The sequence below is a fragment of the Kogia breviceps genome, chromosome 7 (assembly GCF_026419965.1).
Source record: "Kogia breviceps isolate mKogBre1 chromosome 7, mKogBre1 haplotype 1, whole genome shotgun sequence".
Lineage (NCBI taxonomy): Eukaryota > Metazoa > Chordata > Mammalia > Artiodactyla > Physeteridae > Kogia > Kogia breviceps.
Window position 1 is genome coordinate 55,078,056 of NC_081316.1, and position 26,070 is coordinate 55,104,125.

At 34.5% G+C, this 26,070-nt stretch overlaps 1 protein-coding gene across 28 annotated transcripts in view; it reads left to right on the plus strand.

Moving 5' to 3' along the window:
* The window catches only part of PICALM (phosphatidylinositol binding clathrin assembly protein), a 106,580-nt gene that overhangs the window by 45,586 nt on the left and 34,924 nt on the right, over nt 1-26,070 (plus strand). For all 28 annotated transcript variants that reach the window (XM_059068488.2, XM_059068491.2, XM_059068490.2 and 25 more), the window contains 8 exons: nt 8,867-8,960; nt 12,263-12,374; nt 14,012-14,118; nt 16,411-16,452; nt 19,771-19,856; nt 21,679-21,802; nt 22,074-22,210; nt 24,413-24,516. In XM_059068488.2, the coding sequence (XP_058924471.1) occupies nt 8,867-8,960; nt 12,263-12,374; nt 14,012-14,118; nt 16,411-16,452; nt 19,771-19,856; nt 21,679-21,802; nt 22,074-22,210; nt 24,413-24,516 (806 nt within the window). The remainder of the gene's footprint in view (nt 1-8,866; nt 8,961-12,262; nt 12,375-14,011; nt 14,119-16,410; nt 16,453-19,770; nt 19,857-21,678; nt 21,803-22,073; nt 22,211-24,412; nt 24,517-26,070) is intronic.

The following is a 26,070-nucleotide window of genomic DNA, read 5'->3' on the forward strand; positions in this document are numbered from 1 at the left end:
CCTTTTCTCCACACCCTCTCTAGCATTTGTGTGTAGATTTTCTGATGATGCCCATTCTAACCGGTGTGCCTCGTAGTTTTGATTTGCATTTCTCTGTTAGTGATGTTGAGCAGCTTTTCATGTGCCTCTTAGCCATCTGTATGTGTTCTTTGAAGAAATGTCTGGTTTGATCTCGTGCGCATTTTTCTATTGGGTTGTTTGTTTTTCTGACATAGAGCTGCATGAGCTGTTTGTATATTTTGGAGATTAATCCCATGTCGGTTGCTTCATTTACAAGCATTTTTATCCGATTCTGTTGGTTGTCTTTCTGTTTTGTTTATGGTTTCCTTTGTTGTGAAAAAGCTTTTAAGTATTGTTGATTTTTATTGTTATTTTTGTTACTCAAGGAGATGGATTAAAAAAGATATTGCTGCAATTAATGTCAGAGACTGTTCTGCATATGTTTTACTCTAAGAGTTTTACAGTATCCGAATCCTTGCATCCCTGGGATAAATCCCACTTGATCATGGTTTATGATCCTTTTAATGTATTGTTGGATTCTGTTTGCTAGTATTTTGCTGAGGGTTTTTGCATCTATATTCATCAATGATATTGGTCTGTAATTTTCTTTTTTTGTAGTATCTTTCCCTGGTTTTGATATCAGGGTGATGTTGGCCTCATAGAATGAGATTGGGAGTGTTCCTTCCTCTGCAGTTTTTTGGAAGAGTTTGACGAGGGTGGGTGTTAGCTCTTCTCTAAATATTTGAAAGAATTCACCTGTGAAGCCATCTGGTCCTGGACTTTTGTTTGTTGGAAGATTTTAAATTACAGTTTCAATTTCATTACTTGTGATTGGTCAGTTCATATTTTCTATTTCTCCCTGGTTCAGTCTTAGAAGGTTATACCTTTCTAAGAATTTGTCCATTTCTTTCAGGTTGTCCATTTTATTGGCATAGAGTTGCTTGTAGTAGCCTCTTAGGACGCTTTGTATTTCTGCGGTGTCTGTGGTAACTTCTTTTTCATTTCCAATTTTATTGATTTGAATCCTCTCCCTCTTTTTCTTGATAAGTGTCGCTAAAGGTTTATCAATTTTGTTTATCTTCTCAAAGAACCAGCTTTTAGTTTTATTGATCTTTGCTATTGTTTTCTTTGTTTCTATTTCATTTATTTATGCTGTGATCTTTATGATTTCTTTCCTTCTACTAACTTCGGGTTTTGTTAGTTCTTTCTCTAGTTCCTTTAGGTGTAAGGTTAGATTGTTTATTTGATAGTTCTCTTGTTTCTTGAGGTAGGATTGTATTGCTATAAACTTCCCTCTTAGAACTGCTTTTGCTGCATCCCATAGGTTTTGGATTGTGGTATTTTCATTGTCATTTGTCTCTAGGTATTTTTTGATTTCCTCTTTGGTTTCTTCAGTGATCTCTTGGTTATTAAGTAGTGTATTGGTTAGCCTCCATGTGTTTGTGTTTTTTACATTTTTTTCCTGTAATTTATTTCTAATCTCATAGCATTGTGGTCGGAAAAGATGCTTGGTATGATTTCAATTTTCTTAAATTTACTGAGGCTTGATTTGTGACCCAAGATGTGATCTGTCCTGGAGAATGTTCTGTGTGCTCTTGAGAAGAAGGTGTAATCTGCTGTTTTCGGATGGACTGTCCTATAAATATCAATCAAATCTGTCTGGTCTCTTGTGGCACTGAAAGCTTGTGTTTCCTTATTAATTTTCTGTCTGGATGATCTGTCCATTGGTGTAAATGAGGTGTTAAAATTCCCCACTATTACTGTGTTACTGTCGATTTCCTCTTTTAGAGCTGTTAGCAGTTGCCTTTTGTAGTGAGGTGCTTCTTCTTTGTTGGTGCATGTATATTTATAATTGTTATATCTTCTTCTTGGATTGATCCCTTGATCTTGATCATTATGTAGTGTCCTTCCTCATCTCTTGTAACGTTCTTTATTTTAAAGTCTATTTTATCTGATAATGAGTATTGCTACTGCAGCTTTCTTTTGATTTCCATTTGCATGGAATATGTTTTTTCATTCCCTCAGTTTCAGTGTGTTTGTGTCCCTAGGTCTGAAGTGGGTCTCTTGTAGACAGCATGTATATGGGTCTTGTTTTTTTATCCATTCAGCCAGTCTGTGTCTTTTGGCTGGAGCGTTTAATCCATTCACATTTAAGGTAATTATTGATATATATGTCCCTATTACCATTTTCTTAATCGTTTTGGGTTTGTTTTTAGAGGTCATTTTCTTCTCTTGTGTTTCCCACTTAAGAGAAGTTCCTTTAGCATTTGTTGTAGAACTGGTTTGGTGGTGCTGAATTCTCTTAGCTTTTGCTTGTTTGTAAAGCTTTTGATTTCTCCATTGACTCTGAATGAGATCATTGCTGGGTAGAGTATTCTTAGTTGTAGGTTCTTCCCTTCCATCACTTTAAATATGTCATGCCACTCCCTTCTGGCTTGCAGAGTTTCTGCTGAGAAATCAGCTGTTAACCTTATGGGAGTTCCCTTGTATGTTGTCATTTTTCCCTTGTTGCTTTTAATAATTTTTCTTTGTCTTTAATTTTGTCAGTTTGATTATTATGTGTCTCCGTATGTTTCTGTTTGGTTTATCCTGCCTGGAACTCTCTGTGCTTCCTGGACTTGGGTGTCTATTTCCTTTCCCATGTTAGCGAAGTTTTTGACTACAATCTTTTCAAATATTTTCTCAGGTCCTTTCTCTTTCTCTCCTTCTGGGACTCCTGTAATGTAAATGTTGATGCGTTTAATGTTGTCCCAGCGGTCTCTTAGGCTGTCTTCATTCCTTTTCATTCTTTTTTCTTTATTCTGTTATGTAGCAGTGATTTTCACCATTCTGTCTTCCAGGTCACTTATCCTTTCTTCTGCCTCAGTTGTTCTGCTGTTGATTCCTTCTAGTTTGTTTTTCATTTCAGTTATTTTATTGTTCATCTCTGTTTGTTTGCTCTTTAATTCTAGGTCTTTGTTAAACATTTCTTGCATTTTCTCGTTCTTTGCCTTCATTCTTTTTCTGAGGTCCTGGATCATCTTCACTATCGTTATTCTGAATTGTTTTTCTGGAAGGTTGCCTATCTCCACTTCATTTAGTTGTTTTTCTGGGGTTTTATCTTGTTCCTTCATCTGGGACATAGTTCTCTGCCTTTTCATTTTGTCTATCCGTCTGTGATTGTGGTTTTCATTCTGTAGGCTGCACGATTGTAATTCTTCTGTCTGTCCTCTCTCTGGTTGCATTAAGTGAAGTTTCCTGTAGAATAAATTCTTAGAATTGACAAGTCGAACGTTATAGACATTTACCATTTTATTAGAAAATATTAAGTTGCCATTGATAAAAATGGTACCACATTATTGAGTTAATTACAGTTATAAATACCTCTTCCTCTGTTTTCTTCCATCATCATGAAAATGTATCTCATTAGATGTTTATTTTATGTTGGTTGATGAACTAATTTTTAAATGGTGATATTGAGCCTCTTTCTCTCTTTTTAAAAATGCCATTCATGCTTTGTTAATTGCTTTTCAGTGTCCTTTGCCCACTTCTCTCTTGGGCTTTTACAATTCTTTTCTGTTGTCTTAAGACTAACTGGCTGTTTAGTCATAAATTTAGGTTTGATTTCTAGCTTCACTCCAGTTAGATGAAAGATTTTAGTAGTATATTTCAGCCAGCTTGTTAAGTTTTTAAAAATAATTTTATTTTGAAGTAATTTCACTTCCTGAAATGCTGCAAGGATAATACAGATAAGTCCTATATACTTTACTCAGATTTACCAGGTTTTAACATTTTGTCACATTTGTTTAATCATTCTTAATGTATGTGTGTTTGTATACTTCTTTTTTTGATCCATATGAAAGTGGATTGCATACCTTATGCCTTTTTACATTGTATAGCTCTTAATACTTTAGTGTCTGTTACCTAAGAACAAGTATCTTTTTTTACATATCCATCATTTTGCTGCTATTTCCACATCATGCCACACAAACTTACATTATTTGTACAGGACAGTGGGTTACATGGAGAAGACTGTTTGAGGCTGAAGGGTTAGGCATTAATGTGTTGGCATACATATAATCCATTTGTACCATAGTAGTCTGCTGTGGCACAACTGGGAAGCCTTGACTTAAGCTCCAAGTTATTTCATCTGTAAAATGGTGGTGTTAATAGCATTTATCTATTAGGATTGTTGTGAGAATTAAATGATATATTTTATGTAATGCTTATAGCATATGGCAAACTAACAAATAAGCTTTTGGTTTTATTGGGAAAATAAACTGTCACAGGTTACAAATACTGCTCCTGGTTTTATTTTAGCAGTATTGAAACTTAAAAAAAATCTTATGTGTTAATAAAAATTGTTATCTTTATTTTTATGGCTGTTGTTTTTTAAGCAAACTTGGAGCGGGGTTTTCTACCCCAAAGTGATCAACTAGCTATTTATGTTTTCATTGGATATTTTTATGGATCCAGTATTTTATATTTAAATCTTTAATTCATTTAGAATATATCTTGTTATTTAGAAATTGAGGTAGAGATTAACTGTAATTTTTAATAGAAATATAGGATATTCATAATCAAAAGGAATTATTACCCTTGTATGGTTAAATGACTTTTCACTTAAATATACTTCTTTTATCTAGCCCCTTATTCGTTATTCTGGCAAATTCTTAGTCATTCTTCAAGAATTCACTCAAATATCATTTTTTTGAGGAAGCCTTATTTCTGTTAGATTTTATATGAGATTGTCTATCCATGAAGACAATATAATCTTACTCAGATTCATATCTTCAGGACTTTCCACAGTATCTAAACATAGTAGATATGTAATAGTTTTTGAAAAGATGACTAGGTGTTTCTAAATAGTACATTAAATGGTTCTATGAAAAATGAATCCAATAAATTGCCTGTAGATATTTCTTTTTAGTTGGTTGTGTTAAAGATTGGTCCTGGGCTTCCTTGGTGGCACAGTGGTTGACAGTCCGCCTGCCGATGCAGGAGACACGGGTTCGTGCCCTGGTCCTGGAGGATCCCACATGCCGCGGAGCGGCTGGGCCCGTGAGCCATGGCCACTGGGCCTGCGCGTCCGGAGACTGTGCTCCTCAATAGGAGAGGCCACAACAGTGAGAGGTCCGCGTACCAGAAAAGAAAAGAAAAAAAAAAGATTGGTCCCTTCATTTTCTATTTGTTTAACATTTCATTTTTTGATAGTGTTAACTTACCATGTTGAATTATCTTGAATTCTAAATTAGTACGGTTCAAAGTAACAAGACATTGTTACATAACAAGCAAAAGAAAGAATAATAGAGGTATTATCTGTGAGTAAGGATATGGATGATCATCCTTTAATTCATTGCTCTTATATTTGGGAAGCAGGTATCTGAATTTAATTATAATCTATTTAAGAAGTAATAAAAACTTGTGTTCTACATGGAGTATGAATTGTCATACATTTGGTCTGAATCATATTTAAGTATTTGGGTTTGTCAGTTGAGTTTTTTGAAGTCTGATGTAAGCATGTGATAACTTAGGATTTTTCTTAACTGAAAAATTTAAAGTTCTCTGGGATGAAATTATGTGTAGGCTAGTGAGAGAGGGAAGAATAAAAAAACATCCCCATAGTTTCTGGCCTAAGTCACTGGGGAGATGTTACCTTTTACTGGGAAGGTTTTTGGGAACAGTGTAGGGTAGGGTATAGTGGTTAAAAATTAAGGATTTAGTTTTTGAAATATTAGTTTTTAGATGCCTGTGATTTTTTATAAGTTAAGGTATCAATTAGGCAATTCAACAATGCTAACTAGGAACTTTGAGATTTCTAGTCTGGGAATATAAATACATCAGTGGCAGTTTGGTAATTTCTGCCTTGGGAATGACAGTATCCTAGGGAATAAATACAGAATGAGAGGAGAGGGCCTAGAAACATCTTGAGATACACAGCGTTTATTTTAGAGAATGAGTAGAGGATGAGGAGTCAATGAAAGAGACTAAAAAAGTGATAGTGAGGTAGGAAGAAAACAAGGAGTGAGGGATATAGGGGATGCTAAGACAGAGTATTACAAGAAAGAGGGAAACTTGAATGATGCTGAGAAGTCTAGTCAGGTAATATTAGACAAGTACCCATTGGAGGGGCAACATGGAGAGGCAAGAGTGGATCTCATACTGGAGTGAATTGAATAATGAATGGAAAGCAAGGAAGTGGCAAATCTTTTAAGAAGTATGCTTGACTATGCCATAGAAGTGGTAACTGAATGGGAATATGGGGTTAGTGCAAGTGTGTATGTGTTTGTGTTTGAAGTGTGGTAGACTTCGCTTGCATGTTCATGGGAATGATCTAGTGTAAAAGATTAATGATCTGCACTGTCCATTATGGTAGCTGTTTGCCACGTGTGGCTGTTTAAATTAACCTGAAATAAAATTTAAAATTCATTTCCTCAGTTGCATCAACCACATTTCAGGTGCTCAGTAGCCATGTGTGGCGAGTGGCTAACATACTGAATGGTGTAGGTGTAGAACATTTCTACCATTGCACATAGCTCTATTGGTCACTGCTGTGTTAGAGAGAAAGAGGATAACCAAAGATTGTGGCAGAGTGGGATCCAAAGGACCTGTGTGAGTGATATTTACATTTGATAGAAAGAAATAGACTTCCTCCATTGTAATAGGAGCAGATCAGATAAATGTAGTTTTGGTGGCAAGATAATCAGACAATCTCTTGTTGTCATTTTCTATTTCTGAATGAAATATTTTGAGAATTATGAGCTGATAGTTTGTGTGTTGGGTGTGGGGGAGGGGTGGAGAAGGACAGGTGGGAGAAGGTGGTTTGAAAGTACTCAGGGGAGGGATTCACTAGAGAGGCTAAGAGGACTGCTGGCAATGCTGAGTCCCCATTTGAGCCAGATGATCAAGAATTTGTAGTTTTACCAGTTTACTCAGTTTTCTTTAGTAGCACTCAGCTGTATGTGTACAGGCATGGAGAAGATAAATGTGTGTTCACCCAGAATTGTGAATTTGCCAGGTGACTGCAAGGGAATAAGAGGTGTAAGAGAGTTAGGGTATTAGCAAGGGAGTGATTATAATAATGATCTGTGGAATTATAAGCTAGATTAAAGAAGGAAAAATGAAAAGGGATCAGTGTGGGTAGTGGTGGGGTTCATGCATTGAAGTTTATGATAAAGTCAAATAGTTTTTGCCATGGGACACTTGACCAAGGCAGCTGGAAAGTTAAAAGGTTATTGTCAGGATAAGGTGTCTAAATTTTGTCTTTTTCTTAAGGTGGGGGTAAGGGAGTAGGAGTGGGAGTAGGGATAATGTTGTTTCTTGTGGGAATGGGCAGTTAAGGTCAGGATCTGACTATAGGAATAGGGGTTGTGGTTAAGGGATTTTGCGATCAAGATGTTGGATTGGTTGTGCATGTTAAGATGTTGAAGTTAACTGAGAAAAACTGAGCCAGTATTCAAGTCTTCTGTGATGGAGGGGAAGTGACCGGGAGGTCAAAAATTACTTCAGCAAGGAGAGAGAGGAAGAACTAAAAGGGGACTAACGGTGACTGATAAAACGAGAATGTGATGTGTATGAGAATAAAGAAAGGGTTAGAAAGAGGGAGTGGTGTCCTTATCCCAAACTCTAGTCAATGTAGTTTAATACCTGAGAGAGTATAGGTGTCCGTGGGTTAACACATCTTATGTGGGAGAGTTGTTGGACTAAAGCTGGTCAGTAGCTGCCTATGTAAGGCAGTCCAGTGTTTGTTCTTTAAACTCTTGTTTTGTCCTGCAAAGCACTGTTTTTGCTTTTCATAGCTTGTTTTTCTGGTATCTGGAGTTGTGGTTGAAGGGGTAGCTTAGGGTAGAACAGCTGTTAATAAGTATGGATCATTAGTAAATTAGGGAAAACCTATATATTTTTTGAAAGGGTCTTGTTCCTCTGCCAAAAGGTTATGAAAAGCACTGTTTTGGAGTCTCATACACCTGGGTTTACATACTGACCCTAAAATGAATTTGTTTTCTGAACTTAGATAGTCATAACCTCCCTGAACCTAAAATTTCATTGTCTATAAAATGGGACAAGACTGTCCACAGGATTTTTGTGAGGATTTGAAAAACATACATCAAGCCCTTAATATGGAGCCTGATATATGATAAACACTTAGTGTTAGTTCTGCGCCTTAACCCCAGTACCTCTTAACTAGTGTTTTTGGTGTCAGTTTTGTAAAATTCTAGTTTATGTGGTACTGCTGATATTTCTCTATTTTTAGAAATATCTAAAGAAATAGTCAAAGAAATATTTTTGGAAATATTTAACAACATTTTATTAAAAACCATTCCTCTTAATTATCACTTATTTTAATGGCCAGATTAGAATGACTTGGTAAAATTGTCCTTTATTTTATAATAAAATAATTTTATTTTGATTTGAGTCACAAATAAAGTACCTTAAATAAAGTGGTGCTCACCAAGACTTGTGATCAACTGCAGACTCCATTGTGTCCTATTTAGTGATTTGAGGAAAATGATTTTTTAAAATTTATAATAAAAAAAAAATCTGTAAAACTGCCCTTTACACACGAGTGGTGTGAGGATCAGATGATTTTCTCATGTAAAAAGTGTAGTACAAACTTGGCTATATGACGTAAGCTTTTATTTTTATGTCTCATGCTTTATATCTTCTTTTTAATTTTAAATGAGCACCTTGATATTGGACATAACGGTGTTTCCTGTTTCTGTTTTTTCTATATGATTTCTATTGATTCTTGAGGTTTCAGGTTCAATAAGGACTTAAAAACATGCGATGTTTTTTAGCACCTTGTTATCTGTTAAAATAGAGAACCAGATGGGAGTTCAAAATGTAGATTTAATAACAAACTCAATCGTTTTTGTTTTTAAAACAGGGCTGATGGAGTTATGAGAACAATGAACACAGAAAAACTCCTAAAAACTGTACCAATTATTCAAAATCAAATGGATGCCCTTCTTGATTTTAATGTAAGTTGATTGCATAAATGCTTTTATAATTTGAGATTTTAAAAATTATATCATTTTAATTGGTCAGAGTTTTTATTCTCAAGTTATCATAGACTAATTTTTTCACACTAATATCCTATTTGCCTAAGTATTTTCTATAAATGTGGTCCCAAATCAGATTACTTTCCGTTTTTATAATTGTTTTAGATTTATTCGGATTTCTTTGGTGGTGCTTCTCTAACCCCCAAATTATAGGGTATACAAGCTAAAGAAAGTGATGGAGAGATGAAGAGATGGATGTGAAAATCTTTCTTTTGATAATGGTTTTTAGTTATTAAAAATGTATAAAGATTTTCTTTATGATGAACTAACTTAATATTTCATTTTTTGTCTGCATTGTAGAACTCAAAGCATGACAGTTATTGAGAAATAAAGGGAAGTTCAAATATACTTGTAACAACATGTTATATAGCTATTGCCCAAGGACGTTGTGTTCCCTTGGACTTTTGTTTTAATGACTGTTACTTGAACCAAGTTGCCAGCTTTGTCATTTGTTTGTAATATGTTAGGTGTTAGCATTTACAAGTCTTTTCTTTTTTGGTGCATCTAGCTTAAAGACATTGTATTTTAGAGCTTGTAAGTGCAAGTTAGTGATTGGAACTGTGACAGTTTTATGCTGAAATTGATTTTCCTTTAGTGTTATGCTATTAATTGGTAGTCTTTAAGCTTCTGGAGGGCAGGGACCAGCTCTTCTTTTTCCCTGCTGTGTCCCCATTGTCAGTAGTGTGTGGCACATAGATAGTGTTCAGTAAACATTCAATAAATGAATCCTGAAAGTGCTTTATAGACTAGAACAGGTTCTCAAACTAGTATTTTTTTTATAGGCTTGTGAACTGAGAACAGTTTTGGTTTTTTTTGTTTTTTTTTTTTTGCATTACGTGGGCCTCTCGCTGTTGTGGCCTCTCCCGCTGTGGAGCACAGGCTCCGGACGCGCAGGCTCAGCAGCCATGGCTCACGGGCCCAGCCGCTCCACGGCATGTGGGATCCTCCCGGACCGGGGCACAAACCCGTGTTCCCCGCATTGGCAGGCGGCCTCTAAACCGCTGCGCCACCAGGGAATCCCAAGAACAGTTTTAAATGGTTGCAAATAACATTTTAACAGGTGAAAAGTATATGAAGTTTATTTTTCAGTGTCCACAATTGTGTTTTTAGAACAGGCTCATTGGTTACATGTTGTCTGTGGCTGCTTTTTTTTGATGTAATAACGGGGTTGAGTAGTTGTGACAGAGACCATATGGCCTGCTAGTCTAAAATACTCACGATCAGGCCCTTTACAAAAAAGTTTGCTGGCCCCTAGTCTAGATGACAGGGGATTAATGTAACTACTGAGCTTTATTTTGGTTTTTATAGAGAAAGGGTCCAACCATGAATTTTTTTTTTCACTTAATTTATTGTGGGTACCTTTATAAAATTGCATATTCTTTTCAGTGTCTATTATACTGCATTGTGTGTAACAACTTATCTGATCCTCCTGTTGATAAATATTTAGGGTATTTTGGTTTTTTAATTCAGAAAATAAGTGGAGAAAATAAAACAGAAGAGGGAGGGACACCACATACTCTGTATGTGTTAGATAATAGTGTATCTACACATTTATAAACCTGTTTCTATAGGGTTAATGCCTAGAAAAAGAATTTGGTGGTTCAAGGACATAAACATTTAAATTTTTGTTTTAAAGGAATACTAACTTTATTTTTTATTTATTTTGGCTGCATTGGGTCTTCATTGCTGCGTGGGGGCTTTCTGTAGTTGGGGCGAGCCAGGGCTACTTTTTGTCATGGTGCGCGGGCTTCTCATTGCGGTGGCTTCTCTTGTTGCGCAGCACTGTCTCTAGGTGTGCGTGCTTCAGTAGTTGTCGAGTGTGGCCTCAGTAGTTGCAGCTCACAGGTTCAGTAGTTGGGGTGCCCGGGTTCAGTAGTTGTGGCTTGTGGGCTGTAGAACGCAGGCTCAGTAGTTGTGGCGCATGGTCTTAGTTGCTCTGTGGCATGTGGGATCTTCCCGGACCAGGGATCAAACCCGTGTCCCCTGCATTGGCAGGTGTATTCTTAACCACTGCGCCACCAGGGAAGTCCCAACATTTAAATTTTTAAGAAATTTAAATTTTTAAGAAATTTAAATTTTTAAGGAATTTAAATTTTAAATATTGCCAACTTAACACTCCAGAAGGGTTGAGCCAGTCACTTGTCAATAGGTGCCTGTTTTTCTTCATCCTTATCTGTATAGAATAATACCTTGGTTTTGATCATCTTGATACCTATTAGTCTGGTGCTCAAGAAAGGATAGTTCAGTAATTTAATTTGATTATTTTAATTTACTTGGTCAGTGAAGTTGAACTTCTTTTCACATGTTGTTAGCTATATGTATTTTTTATTTTGTGAATTGTCTTATAGAATTCTCTCTATAATGGAAGTCAAACTTGTCAGATATTCTGCAAATATTTACCAGTTGGTTGCTTACCATTCAGCTTTGTGCTTGTACTTTTCTATACCTAACAAGGTAACTATCATGTACTTAGATATCTGAAAAGGAATTTAAGATAAATTTGGTTTATCCTTTTGATTCTTTAAGATAAAACTAAAGGTATATCTCGTATTTCTTGGTAAACAAATAAGTGCTTTTTTTGTTAAAGCATAATTCACTAATAATAATAAATATTGATCATTTATTTGTAAAGTAATGCATCAGGCTCTTTACACTCAGTATATCATTTATTTCTCCCAGTAACCGTATGAGGTAGAAATGTTTATAACCATTTTGAAGGTGAGCTTGTTTGTAATATTGGGAAAAGTTATATTTTTAAAAAAATATATATTCTGCCTAGCTTAACTCAGTGCCTTGGTGATTGTAGTAGCCATTTAATAAATATATTTTGATTTAAAAATATTCAGTAAATTCTTCATGACTCAGCGTGAACTTCTACCCAGAAATGGGCTTTATTTTGCAATTAGAAGTATTTAATGTTGAAATGAACTTAAAAGACTTTTGAGATGTAGCCTAAGAATTTCAAGAGTTAAAGGGTACTTTTGTTCTCAATGACTTATTTCTGAACTAAATTGAATGTTGTAGGATTTGTGTTTGTAGCTTTTAAATAACTGAACTCTGATCAAGATTTTTGCACTATATGGCTATAACTCTGATTGCTAGAGATAAATGTCTTCCTCTCATACACCTAAATGTTTGAATTCATTGTATTTTAATTTGAAGGCAATAATTGTCATTTTAGAACAAAACATTAGCTAATCTTTCTTTTTTTTTTTTTCCAGGTTAATAGTAATGAACTTACAAATGGGGTAATAAATGCTGCCTTCATGCTCCTGTTCAAAGATGCCATTAGACTGTTTGCAGCATACAATGAAGGAATTATTAACCTGTTGGGTAAATATTTCTATAGTTTAATAACATTTTATTTCTTATCTTGTGTCATATAGTAAATAATATTGTCTAATTTGTTACTTAAAGCTGCCTAAAAATCCACTGAGATATAGTCATTCATTGTAACAGTTTGGAGAAAAGAATTTTATATCTGACTACACATGCTAAGTGATTAAATACTTATACAGCTAGAATGTTCAGCTAGATGAATTTTGTATTTTTTAGATATATCTGTTTTTTCTATCAGTTTTGTTATTTTTAGAAATACAAAAACTTCATAAAAATTAAGTTGGAATTTTCTGTCTCAGGAAAATCATTTCCTCCCAATTTACTCCAAAATGAACTTTAACCGTAAAATTGGTATTTTTTTCTAAACTTAATTTTCAGATTGCTAATTATTTTAAAATAATTAAACATGCATTTTTAAGGATGCTTTTTACTTTTGAGGCATTTTAGGAATGTGCTTTACTGTATAAAGTAAAGCACTTGAATACTGTGTATTCAATATATATGGAATGCAGTTAATTTTGCTTAGAGATGCTAATTTTTTTAATGGGATTTGGTTGAAGTAGACAATTAACAGTCTGCAAAGTGTGCCAAAGTATCAAGTGTCAGATTTCAAATATTCCACTGTAATTGTTCTCCCTTTTCGGTACTTTTTTTTTTTAGAATTTATTTAAATTTGTTTTTCATAGGCTGGCTTAACAGAGACTCATTCAGGGATGCTTTAATCTATGGAGATAGGGAAATAGGGTTTGTTTTTTATTTTAACAAGTGAAAAATGGAAAGTTTTCTTTTCTACAAAGTTTTGGAAGGCATAGTCTCCCACTCTGTGATTAGTATAAATTAAGCTCTTTACAGCTGTTTATATATTAAGTTAAATTAGCTTTCCAGGTGACATTTGGACATGGAAAAGTTGCCATCTTTCTTTCTTTTTTTAAAAAATTAATTTATTTATTTTTGGCTAAGTTTGGTGTTTGTTGCTGCGTGCAGGCTTTCTCTAGTTGCAGTGAATGGGGGCTACTCTTTGTTGCGGTGCGCAGGCTTCTCATTGCAGTGGCTTCTCTTGTTGAGGAGCATGGGCTCTAGGAGCACGGGCTTCAGTAGTTGTGGCACACGGGCTAAGTAGTTGTGGCTCGTGAACTCTGTAGAGTGCGGGCTTCAGTACTTGTGGCTCACGGGCTTAGTTGCTCCATGGCATGTGGGATTTTCCCGGACCAGGGATCGAACCCATGTTTCCTGCATTGGCAGGCAGATTCTTAACCACTGCGCCACAAGGGAAGCCCCCATCTTTCTTTAGCATTAGTAAGATTATTTGGAAATAGATATTAGCATTGTTTTAAATGGAGTCAAATGTGATCTGTATTAACATGCAAGTATATATTTAGGGAATTGTGAGGGAAGAAATATTGTAGAACATACTAGTAATATGAGTAAAGTTATAATTTCTTAATTTTTAATATAACAGCATCTCTAATTTGCTTTAAATATCTAAGCTTATTTAACACTATTTTTTCTGTAGGGTGAATGTGTTCTCTGAGACATCAATATAATCTCTTTGGAGCTGTTTTAAATCCTTTTCCTTTTTGAGTGTTATATTTTGAAGTGAATAAAAGTATATTTACATCTACTTTTGGCAGAAAAATATTTTGATATGAAAAAGAACCAGTGCAAAGAAGGTCTTGACATCTATAAGAAGTTCCTGACTAGGATGACAAGAATCTCAGAGTTTCTCAAAGTTGCAGAGGTAAACTGTCTTTAAATGACTGTATCTCTTAAGTTGCTTTTTTGGTCTTTAAGTGTGCATTTCAAAGAAATCAGTCTATATCCAAGTGAAAGAAGTGTATTAAGTATAGTAAGGTATATATTCAATTATATCACTATGCTATATTGAATTCTGTGCTATGGTATGAATATGATATAATACTGAATAAAAAAAATCCTGTATATTTAATTCCGTATTGAATACTGAAAGGTAATCTATTTTTAAATTGTTTAGTTCTCTGTAAAATCAGGTAGGTGGCAGTGACTTTTATGTTTGGAATTGGCCATGTATTGTAGAAGATTGATTCTATTCAACATGGTAGAGAATATTCTATGTTAGTGCAAGTCTCTTTTCTCCAGCGAGAGTTGCAGCTGGAGCCACATGGTTCAAAATGTTTTGTTCCCTTCAGAAGTGAATATAGTGCATTTATTGTTTGTCATTGATTATGAAAACCATGGACGTAGGTTATAGGATAATCTAATTTTACAAATCTGTTTAAAAATAATTTTCTGAGACTGTCACAGAAGGTAGTTGTGGTAATGCTTGTGGGCATTATCTTGCTTGCACAGAGGCAGCACTTGAAGTATTTTTGTTTGTTTTCCCTTTCTCTGCCCTCTATGCATTACCACCAGGGGTGTCTTGCCAGGATAATTCTAGAAGATGAATAGACTGTATAACCGATTAATAATATCAAAGTAGTTAATCTGAAACTAGCAAGTTGGTGATTCTAGCTCTATTACCATAGTGATGTTTTATTCTGTAGCAGATGGAATAGGATAGAAAAGGACGATGAGACCTTTGAAGAAAATAGCTTTGTGGTGTTAATCAGCTATTTTTTGAAGTGTACTGAATTTATTTTGGATTCTCTCAAGGATAAATCATTGTTTTTTTCCCCATTTCTTTAGGGTCAGTCACATACTAAAACCAGAAAAAGGTAGTGTTTATGCTATGATTCTAGTAAATTCTTTAAATAAAGTTTTAGTCTGTTGGCTTTTTCCTTTGGCTTCTTTTGTTCTTTCATGAGGCGGTCTTTGGGCTAGCAGTTTCATTATGAGACCTTAGTTCTTGGAGTAAAGACACAAATAACTGGGACTTCCCTGGTGACGCAGTGGTTAAGAATATGCCTGCCAATGCAGAGGACACGGGGTTGATCCCTGGTCTGGGAAGATCCCACATGCTGTGGAGCAGCTAAGCCCATGCGCCACAACTACCGAGCCTGCGCTCTAGAGCCCGGGAGCCACAACTACTGAGCCTGTGTGCCTAGAGCCCATGCTCTGCAACAAGAGAAGCCCCTGCAATGAGAAACCCACGCACCACAATGAAGGGTAACCCCCGCTGCCTGCAGCTAGAGAAAGCCCACATGCAGCAACGAAGACACAGCGCAACCAAAATAAATAAAAATAAATAAAGTTAAAATGATACTTAAAAAAGAAAAAAGATGCAAGTAACCTTTTCAAATGTGTTTGAAGAGGACAAATATATCAATTAGTAATTAGCTCTTAAGATCTTAGTATGTATTATTTTATCAAAGTTTCTACTGGTATCATTCTGGGACTGGCCCTTGAGAGGTTGAGAAAAGGAAGAGAGAATGATTAGGAAATGAAATATATATTCATGGGAGGGAAAAGAATTTTTAAATTTGGGTGTTGGAATAAATAGAAATGGCTCCTATCTTTTTTGCTAGAAATTACCTAGTACCTGAACATCATGAAAGTGTATGGAGATTGCTTTGTGGGGACAGTTATATCCTAGTTAAATATCACTTGGTATTTGTATAAAACCTGACCTGCTTGAGTGAACATAGGTTTTAAAAATTGTTATCTGTGGTGATTGCCAGGGAAAGCATACTATATGGAGAGTCATTGTCATTAGGTTTGTTCCTTAACTTCTTCTTATGCCCCAGGGGACTTGTTCATGGTCAGCCTTTCTCATTCTTGGTGTAATGTTTTTGTCATAGAAGTGATGGATTTTTCAGATTGTGACAAGGTAGTTTATATAGGTGCTTAGAAGATGTGGAGATGGTAACTTAATAGACTTGTTGAATTTCCAACTCTTGTTCCCCTCCTGTTAGAACTTTTAGAGCCATCAGTCAACATCTGAGTCCTTGGAAGTAATGAATGATATCTGTGGGGATTAAATATTCTTCTAATTTTAAAGAATTCTTTCTAAAATATTGCTCACAGTACTAGTCATAAATGTCATTTTCTAAATTTTACTTATAAAACACGCTGTTTTAATTTTATCTATTAAATACAATGCTGCTTCTTCTTACAGCAAGTTGGAATTGACAGAGGTGATATACCAGACCTTTCACAGGTAAGTATTGTTTTAATACCAATCACTGCCAGCTATATTCTGCTAGATATGAAGGGTACAAAGATGAATAATATGCAGCCCCTGCTGTTAAGGAGATCAGTGTAATTTTTCTTGACAGATTTTAACATTTCGTTGCATTGCTGCAATTGTTCTTACATTATTACCGTATAAAATCTACTCATCTCATATTGGTGGAGCTAGCCACTACTCTACTATTCCTTTAGTTTATTCTCTTTAATCTCTCTTTGTTTCTCATCATTATCATTATCAAAAAAAAAAAAAAAAGAAAGAAAGAACTGAACTTAGAGAATGGTATTTTAAAAACAAAAATTTCAGTATACTATTGGTAGAGAATTATTATGTACAGGATTTATTTTTCCTGTTTTAAACCTTCCACTTTGGCTCTTTGGCTCAGGTAAATATATTAAATGGGATAAACCTCAAAACATGATGTTGGGTTAAAAGAGTCTAAGAGTCTGAGTTTGAGTCCTGGCTGTTCCACTAGCTGGCCCTGTGATTTGGAGAAGTTACTCTGTGCTTCAGGTTCATCTCCAAAATGCAGATATTACAATACCCATCTCATTAGGTAGTTGGGAGGATTAAATGAGTTAATACCTAAAAAATATTTAGAGCGTTAAGTACTCAATGCTAGCTATTATATTATTTTTAACATCATTATCTTCTAAAAATTTCTGGGAAGGAAACTTTAAACCTGAAGTTCTGGCCTTTTCTGATGTTTGTTTACTGAGTATTAAGAATGACAGTACCTGGCATAAAGTATCCTTATGTATCAAGGTTCTTACTGTTTTTCTCTGTACTCTCTGTTCTGATTCATCCCTTTGATCACCAGGCTAAGAGTATGCACTAGATCTAGTTATGGATTTTATGTAAATAAAAAAATTTCTGCATGTGCCCACATGAGATAATTGACGTCATTAAGATTAAGCACATTACTGTAGGCTAAATGTGAGAGGAGTCATTGTTTGAACAATATGTAGTATAAGCTGATTTGGCAGTTTCAGATACGCCATTACCCCATTACCCCGTTTGTCATGTCAGCTTCACCTATCTTTGTTTAAAAAGCATCAGCCTCAGGCCAGACTCTTATCATGTGTCTGTACTGTAATATTCATGGTATTGTGATTGGGTAGGGCCAGCCTCTGACCCTCCATCCCTCCCTCTTCACTGATGATATCTGATTCAGGAAATTTTCAAGTGAATTAAAACAAAGTTTTTTATACTTTAGGGAAGATGGTAGTTAAAAACAAGAGAGGAAATTTAAGATTATTTATTCTTCTTTTGTTTGTTATAAATTGCTCTTTTTAGGATGTGAAATATCACATTTCCTTCACTCTTTGTAATGTGGGTTCGACTTTTAAAGAATAGCCAGATACATTTAGAAGGGATTTGGGAAATAGTTTATGAATTATCATAACTAGGTAGTTTAATATTTGTAAGCACAGCTTAAAAGCTTCAGAAAAGAAGAAAGTACAGTTTAAATGACCACAGTTTTAATTTAGGATTCTGTAGCGTAGTAGTTAGTATCTAGGCTTTCAGATTGGACAAACCTTGCACACTATGTTAGCTCCTGCTATGTATCAGATATGTGATCTGGGACAAGTTGCTTAATTTTCAGTTTCAGGTTGTTTATTTGTAAAATGGATATGTAGTAGTGTCTTTCTCATAGGGTCAGTGATTACATACAGAGTAGCTTGCACAGTGCCTGTGGTGTTACAGGAGCTTTTAAAATGTTAACCGCTATTGTTAACATTCCCATCATCATCTCAGACAGTAGCTCTTGGGACAGTAGTTGGCCTGCTGTTTTGTTGGTGTTGAGGGAGCGCACATGTGTTCTTAGATCGACAAAGAAGTCAGTTTTTTCTACCATATCTTTCTTGTGCTAAGGTCTTGATATGTAGAGAGAAAATACAGGATGAAAGAAATTGTTCAGGTCATAATTGGCAGAGAAGTTGGCTAGTGTTGTCTCTTCCAACTGCTTTTGGATCCCTGTAAATTGAGAAACTATCTGAAATCCTAAAGAATATTTGATGTAAGTGAATGCCACTGATGTATTTGCTTCACTTAAAAATAGTGAACAATTCCTTTTCAACTCACAGAAAAGATTTCCTTTTGAAAGTAATTAACTGTTCATATTAAGTTGAGATTTGACATGTAGACTGAAGGTTTAAAGCTAGCCTTTAAAAAAAATTGAGGTAAATATCTATTTGAATGAGGATTGGTAATCATTAACACTTGTGTAATCAACACCCCATTCAACATATAAATCAGTTCCATCACCCCAATCCTCCTGTCCCCTCCAGTCACTCCCTAATCCGCTCCACACAAATCACTATTTTGAATTCTAATAAAATAATTTGTATCAGATTTTGAATTTAATATAAATGGAATCATGCAACTATTTTCATATCTGGCTTCTTTTGCTCATCATAATGTTTTTAGATCTGTCCATATTGTTGAATATACCATTGATTAATTCTTTTTAATTGCTGAATAGTATTCCATCATGTGAATTTACCACAATTTTGTTTATCTATTTTCTAAATTGGAAAATTTGGAAATTTTTGGATTATTTGCAGTTTTTTAACTATCATAAATAAAGCTGCTTAAAACATTCTTGAGCAAGTCTTGTGGAGATAACATTTGTCTCTCTCTTGAATAAATAGCTAGGAATAGAATTGGGTAATTAAGGTAGTTGTATATTTAACTTTATTTTTTTAAAAAAATCCATAGCTTTTTTCAAGGTGGATGTACTCCCACCAGCATTGTATGACAGTTGCATTTGTTCTGTATCTTCATCAACATTTGATATTACTAGTCTATCTAACTTTAACCATTCTAGTGGGTAAGAAGTTATATCTCAGTGTGATTTCAGTTTGTGTTTCCTTGATGTTAGTCTTCAGTTTCATTTGTCAATAACTATTCAGAAATAGTGTTTGGACATTTTCAATTACTCGGTGAGTAGTTATTAAGTACCAGGACCATGCTCAACAGTATGTCTGGTTTTTAGGGTTATGTTTCTATCTAAAATTTAAATAAGTTAAATATAGACAATTCTAAGATTCTCTTCATGTTTCATGTTCACATAGTCTTAGCTTTTATATCTTTGTTTATTAATATAAGGAGTATTACCAGGTCATGCTTATGTAATAAAAATAATAGTGTCATTCTTAGGTGGCTGAAACTACACTGTTAATTAGATCATGAGGAATATACCTATTTATTTTTATTGTTCTCCTGTGTTAGATGATTCTTGATTTATTTTGACGAAAGAAAGTCTTAATATTTGTACAATTTTAGGCCCCCAGCAGTCTTCTTGATGCTTTGGAGCAACATTTAGCTTCCTTGGAAGGAAAGAAAATCAAAGATTCTACAGCTGCAAGCAGGTAGGTACATTATTCTTTGTGGGGCAAAGAACAGTAGTGATGCTTCTAAGAAAGTAGATGAGTCTAGCTGAAGTTCCAAGTTATTGAACTTCTCTTTATCTTGATTTAACCATTTGTAAGTCGGTTTAATAATAGTATCAACCTCAAGAAAGTTGCTGTTAAGGATTAACACATGTAAGTTTTGGGGATAGTTCCCAATTTTCAGTGAATGTAAGCATCTGTTAAGATGATGGCAGTGAAAACTACGTGGTTTAGAATGGTGTTCATAGTGTCAGTATTTCTCTTAAAGATGAAATGCTTAGGTTCATATGGTGTATAATAATTACAAGATGCCTTTTTTACAGATTTGACTAACCCTCACAATAGCCCTGTGAAGTACAGTAGTAATTCTGGGACTCAAACCTAGGATGTCTGACATAAGATTTCATCATCTTTCTGTAATGCCAGTTCATGGGGTTGATTGTGGACATATTTTAATCATTCTATTAGACTTTTAGCTGATTTCCAAGACCAAGACCAGCAAATTGAAAGTAATATAGATCATCGCGTATTGACCTTGTAACATGATTTTTGTGTTCGTTAGTAACTTGAGTAACTCTCATGTTTTATTATGAAGATTTCCTTTTAGAAGTATGAAGAAGAAATTTGTGTGAAGTATAATGAGAACTCTTCTTTTTGATTGTTGTTTCAGAACTTTTTTTTTTAGCAACAAAATTTAAGTAATTTGTAAAGGAAAATGTCATTACTGGATTTTAATGCTTTTTAATTGCAGATTTGTTTTTTGAATTTTCTAATAGGTTTTTAGAAGTATAAGCCAAGTTATAAGGCCCGAATATTTGAGAAAGTAATGAAAAATATAGCCAGGTAGCTCAGGTACACCGATTTACCTCATATGTTTTTTAACATAAAATTTTCTGGGTTTCTTGTATTTCTTTACAACAGTATTACTCTTCCTTTGTCTTCTGAGTTATGTCTTTATATTGGCTCATTTATAAAATTGATTTTATATAAAACTTAGTTTTTCCACATGTGTGCTTAGAGTAGAAATTAATGGTGTTTGGTGTGTGAGAAAAGGAAAATTAATAGCAGTCACTGAGGAGTATGTTACCACACATGTTTATTTTGCCTAGAATTAACATTTGGGAATTAAATGTTGGGATTTATGATCTGGATAAGGTTTTGATATAGGGGAAATGCGGTGGTTTGAGGAATGATGTATTGTGCATATATAATATGTTTGAAAAGAAAATTCTAGCTTGGCAAAAGGGTAGCAGACAGAAAGGGGGTGCCAGGTGGACCAGTGACTGGAATGAAACTGATCTTCCTTTGAGAGAACCTGTTGGTCCTCTGGGAATGACATCTTTGGGTGTTATTATAAGGGAAACATACCTAGACATACATTATTTATTGCTGGTACTTATGTTTTAGTATTCTGTAGTAGTACTACCAAACCCAGGCTGTAAATTAGCAGAAGATCATTTCCTATGAGAAATTCAATACTTTTTACATATCAGAGTTTTCCTAGAAGTATATGAACTCTTCTCTAATTGCATTGGTTCCTTACCTTGGGGCTTGGAAGAGGCAGTGTCCCTCACCTTTACTGTGAACCCTTTCCAAAGTCTAACACTTACTTTAGATCAACTAATTTCTAATAATCCTCTAGGTCAGTGGGTAGAATATTTCATCTGAAGTACGGATTTTGACTCCATAAGTTTAGTTCATAATTATGGTGCCTGTCCATGGCTAGCTTACTAGACCATTTCATAACCAGTGAAATAAATGTTTGGCAAAAAACCAAATTACCTTTGTCTGATTATCCTAGGGCAACAACACTTTCCAATGCAGTCTCTTCCCTGGCAAGCACTGGCCTGTCTCTTACCAAAGTGGATGAAAGGGAAAAGCAGGCAGCATTAGAGGAAGAACAGGCTCGTTTAAAAGCTTTAAAGGTAGGTGTGTGCATTCTCTTTATTTGGAAAAACAAGTATAGGAGTTCATAAAGTAATTGGGACTTCTGTACAGACTAACAGTATTTAATAAATATTTGTACAAATGGGGTGAAATTCAGTAGTCTAATTTTTCATCCTGACATTGAATGATGGCAAAACAGAGAATACCTTTCTGCTATCAAAACAAAATTAGAAAATGCTTTTTTTTTTCAGAGGCGATACAAACAAATCTGGTTTCTGGATTCCTTATGGTAGTTCCCTTTCTCAACAGGAACAGCGCCTAAAAGAACTTGCAAAGAAACCTCATACCTCTTTAACAACTGCAGCCTCTCCTGTGTCCACCTCAGCAGGGGGTATAATGACTGCACCAGCCATTGACATATTTTCTACTCCTAGTTCTTCTAACAGGTAGGTGGAGTGGTTAATGATTACCTTTGAATACTTAGACTTAAAGACTTCTAACAGAAATTTTGCAGAGTTTTTCAGGTTTAGTTTGATACATGATTTTGTAATCATAAATTCACACAAAGGAGATAGTGATAAATGGTGGTAGTGGTATAGTAGCTAAATATAAAGTGATAGACTTTATATTTCAAATATTTAAGAAATGGGATATGGCTAAATGATAGACTTATACCAATTGGAAAGGTGGTGGTATACCAATTGGAAAGGTGGTGGGTTATCTCTGGGCAAACGTTTCATTGTAAAAAAAAATTAACTATAGTTAAACTCATTTGTGAAGTGTCTAATGGTTCAAGGCCCTATGTATAACTCTTGGATATGTATGTATGATATGTATTTCAGGATATCCTTTCACTGGATGCTAAATGTTTTTCATTTCTAGTCCCTGGTGTTAAACTCAGTAATCTGGGACACAATAAGAGTTTAGTTGCCAGATTTCTGTGGTATTAAAGCCTACCAGCCCAACTTCAAGCTACTTAACAATACAAATATTATATTTCCAAGCAAATTAGAATAACTGGATTTTTCTAAATTCCTCCAATGTTTTACCTCAGAGTGGTTTAGAGAAATTTGAAATTCAGATTCTGGTTTGAATCCTGGTTCATTTATTTCTTAATCTTTTTTTTTTTTTTTTTTAAACCTCAGTTTCCAAGCAAGATAATGTATGGTATAGGTCAGTGGTTCTCAGTCTTTACCTAACATTAGAATCACCTGGAGGGTTTACTAAACCACAGATTTCTGAGCCCCACCTGTAGGGTAAGGCCCAAGAATTTTCATTTCTGCCAGGGTCACAGGATCACTAGTATAGGGTTTAACACAGTGCTTAGTGCATGGTAAATGCTACATAGAGAGTGATGGGGTGTTTTGTTTGCTTGTTTTTCTTTGATTTTGTTGTTGTTGCTGTGTATTTTATTAACTCATCCTTAAACGGTCTTCCCTTCTACCTACCTACTTCCGTCACAGCTCAGTGTAACTTCTACTAACTCTGCTGCTTCCTGCTCCCTGAAGTCTTAGTAGATGTTGAATTTAGCTATGGATTTCTCTTTCAGCTTTTATCTTTTTGTTTGTTTTGATTTTTGTATAATACCTTCCTTAGTCCCCAGTAACATTGCACCCATTAAGTGTCAAGCTTTTCACTTAGGGACCTTAAAAAGAAGTCTGTCTTAGTGGGGTGGGGGGATGGGGGTAAATGGAAAAGAATATTGACGGTTTGAGGATGAAACAAATTATTAGATGAAGAACTAATCTTTTTATTTCACTTAATACCCTCAACATTTTCACCTTTTTAATAGTAATTGAGGACAAACCTACAGCCTATTACAGAATGCTTATTGCATATTCTGTATTTTTCCCCAAAGCACTAAATGCATTTGTATTTTGATTTATCTACTTATAAAACTATGTTTTACATCTGAAAGATATGTCTTCAAAACTTTTGGTTTTGAATAAGTGTAAGTTAAAAATAATCTATGCTGAGATACACATAATGCCTCAATTCATGGAAACTGGGATCTTTTTGTGTGTTGTTCCTTAATCACGTAACATGAAATATATTACGTAAGTAGTACTCCCCTAGAGTTGTGTGATGGAGTGGCTTCGTTATAAATTTATTTCATATATGCATGTATAATTTTTTCCATGTATTGTTCATATGTTGTTTGATATTTGAAGCAATAAAGGTAAGGTTAACAGGTATTTTACTTTGTAGGGGTATTGGTGTTGCAAATGTAATTGAAGTTTTTTGAAGATTAAGATTAAGAAAACAAATTTCTTTCAAAAAAATTAATTGCCATGATGTTTCATATTTTAAAATTATGTTGTTTAGGTTCTAGGTTCTTTTCAATAAAGAAATTAGTTTTTTCCTGGGGAAGTCATTGATTCTTTCCAGAAGGGCTATTAGAATCCTCTGTAAACTTAAGATATGGTACTTGAGTAATTTTCCAGGCCTCCTTAGAAATATACTGTTACATGAGGGGTATGCAACTGTTATCTTGCTGCACCTGTTCTTCCTTTGGAGATTTATATTATTGGGGTTTTTTTTTTCACTTTTCTTTTTAATGTTTTTATTTACTGGGGTGGATGAGGGAAGTGGCTAATGTAGCAAAGTTTATCTAATAAATAAAGCATCTTTTCAAAATATCTTCCTAGCACATCAAAGCTACCAAATGATCTGCTTGATTTGCAACAGCCAACTTTTCACCCATCTGTACTTCCTATGTCAGCTGCTTCTCAGGTAGCAAGTACATGGGGAGGTAAGCATTAATGAACCTACTTTGTATGTTGTATAGGCATCTCCCCTCCCCATTCTATGGGGTTTACTTGCCTTACACTTGATACATGAGTACTTGAAAAATACTAATATGACAGTGAAGTTGTTTTGCCCCTTGAAGACATTTCCATTCATTTATAAATGCAATTTTGGAATGTATGTTCAATTAAATTATGAAATGAAGTTTATTGAAGACGAAAAAGGACCAAATGTATGTTTAATTGTGAAATCATTCTTTCAGTGTTGAATTTCTGTTCTATTACCTGAAGATGTGTAATGGTTATCTTACCTTTGGTATAGAAAAAAATTTTACTTGCAGAGGGGAAAACGCATCTAATAAAGTTCTGATAAAATTCAGATGGTGTTATCAGGCAGTGCACTATCTTCTCTGCAGGAACGTCATGACAAACTTTATGCTACTTGTATTTAAAATGTTGATTTAATTCAGACCTCTAAGATTTTGGTATTCTAAGAATTTTTCCCCTAGTACCAACAGGAAAGTTTGCTGACCTTGAGTAGTTCTTTAATCTTAAGGTGACCGTATTATGATCATGACCTAGCATCTTTGAAGGAATGAGCCTAGTCCATGTCAGTTTTTAAGCAGTTTTGCTTAGACATTTAGTATGTTTTCAAATTATTTCCTTTGTTTGGTTTTGGTACTTCTGTTTGTATTTATATAAGTATCAATATTATTTTATAAACACTGAAAAATTATTTGGGAGGGAAAGATACTCTGAGAAAGGACACTGTCTAGAGAACTGTTAGAGAATGGCAAGCTACCTTAAAATTTATGTTGGCTCACATGTAAAATCTGAATTGATTGGCTTACTTCTCATAGCAGGGTTCATTGTTCTAGTGAGTTTTTATGGTGTATTAGACTTTTTCATCTTTATTTTAATGATTTGAGTTAATAACTTTATTGGGTTTTTTAATAGTTATTTCTTAAGACTATATTTTATATAATAGAATGTAAACTATGTGAAGGGAAGAGCTCTAAAATATTTTGTTGAGTGATATATCCCTGATGCCTAGAACACTTATTGATACATAACATGTACTTTGTAAATATTTGTTGAATGATTAGACATTTCTTTTTTGGGGGGCGGGTTATTTCTGGTTCAAGACAGGGCAGGGAACAGGAATAGTGAAACACTAAAATACTAGATTTTTAGACTAATTTTGTGAGCCATAACTTGATTTTTAAAACTAATTGATTTTGAAAGCTAGTTTAATATAGCTAATTCTTAAGATCTGGGAGTAATTTCTAAAAATGATAAGCTAGTTTAAAGTCAGTAAATATTTTAGAATTATTTATCTGAATGGTCTGTAGATAGCAAATTAAGGTTAAGAAAGCAGTTTCTTAATATTCGAATGGTCATTACAATTTTAGGATTTTTAATCTGCCAAAATCTACATGCTTATTTCCTGCTTATTGTGAATTGCTTTAGGAAACATTAGTAGGATTAACATGACCCTTTAAGCAGTTTTAGCTTGCTCACCTTTTAAAAAAAAACAAACCAGTTTTTCTAAAATTAAG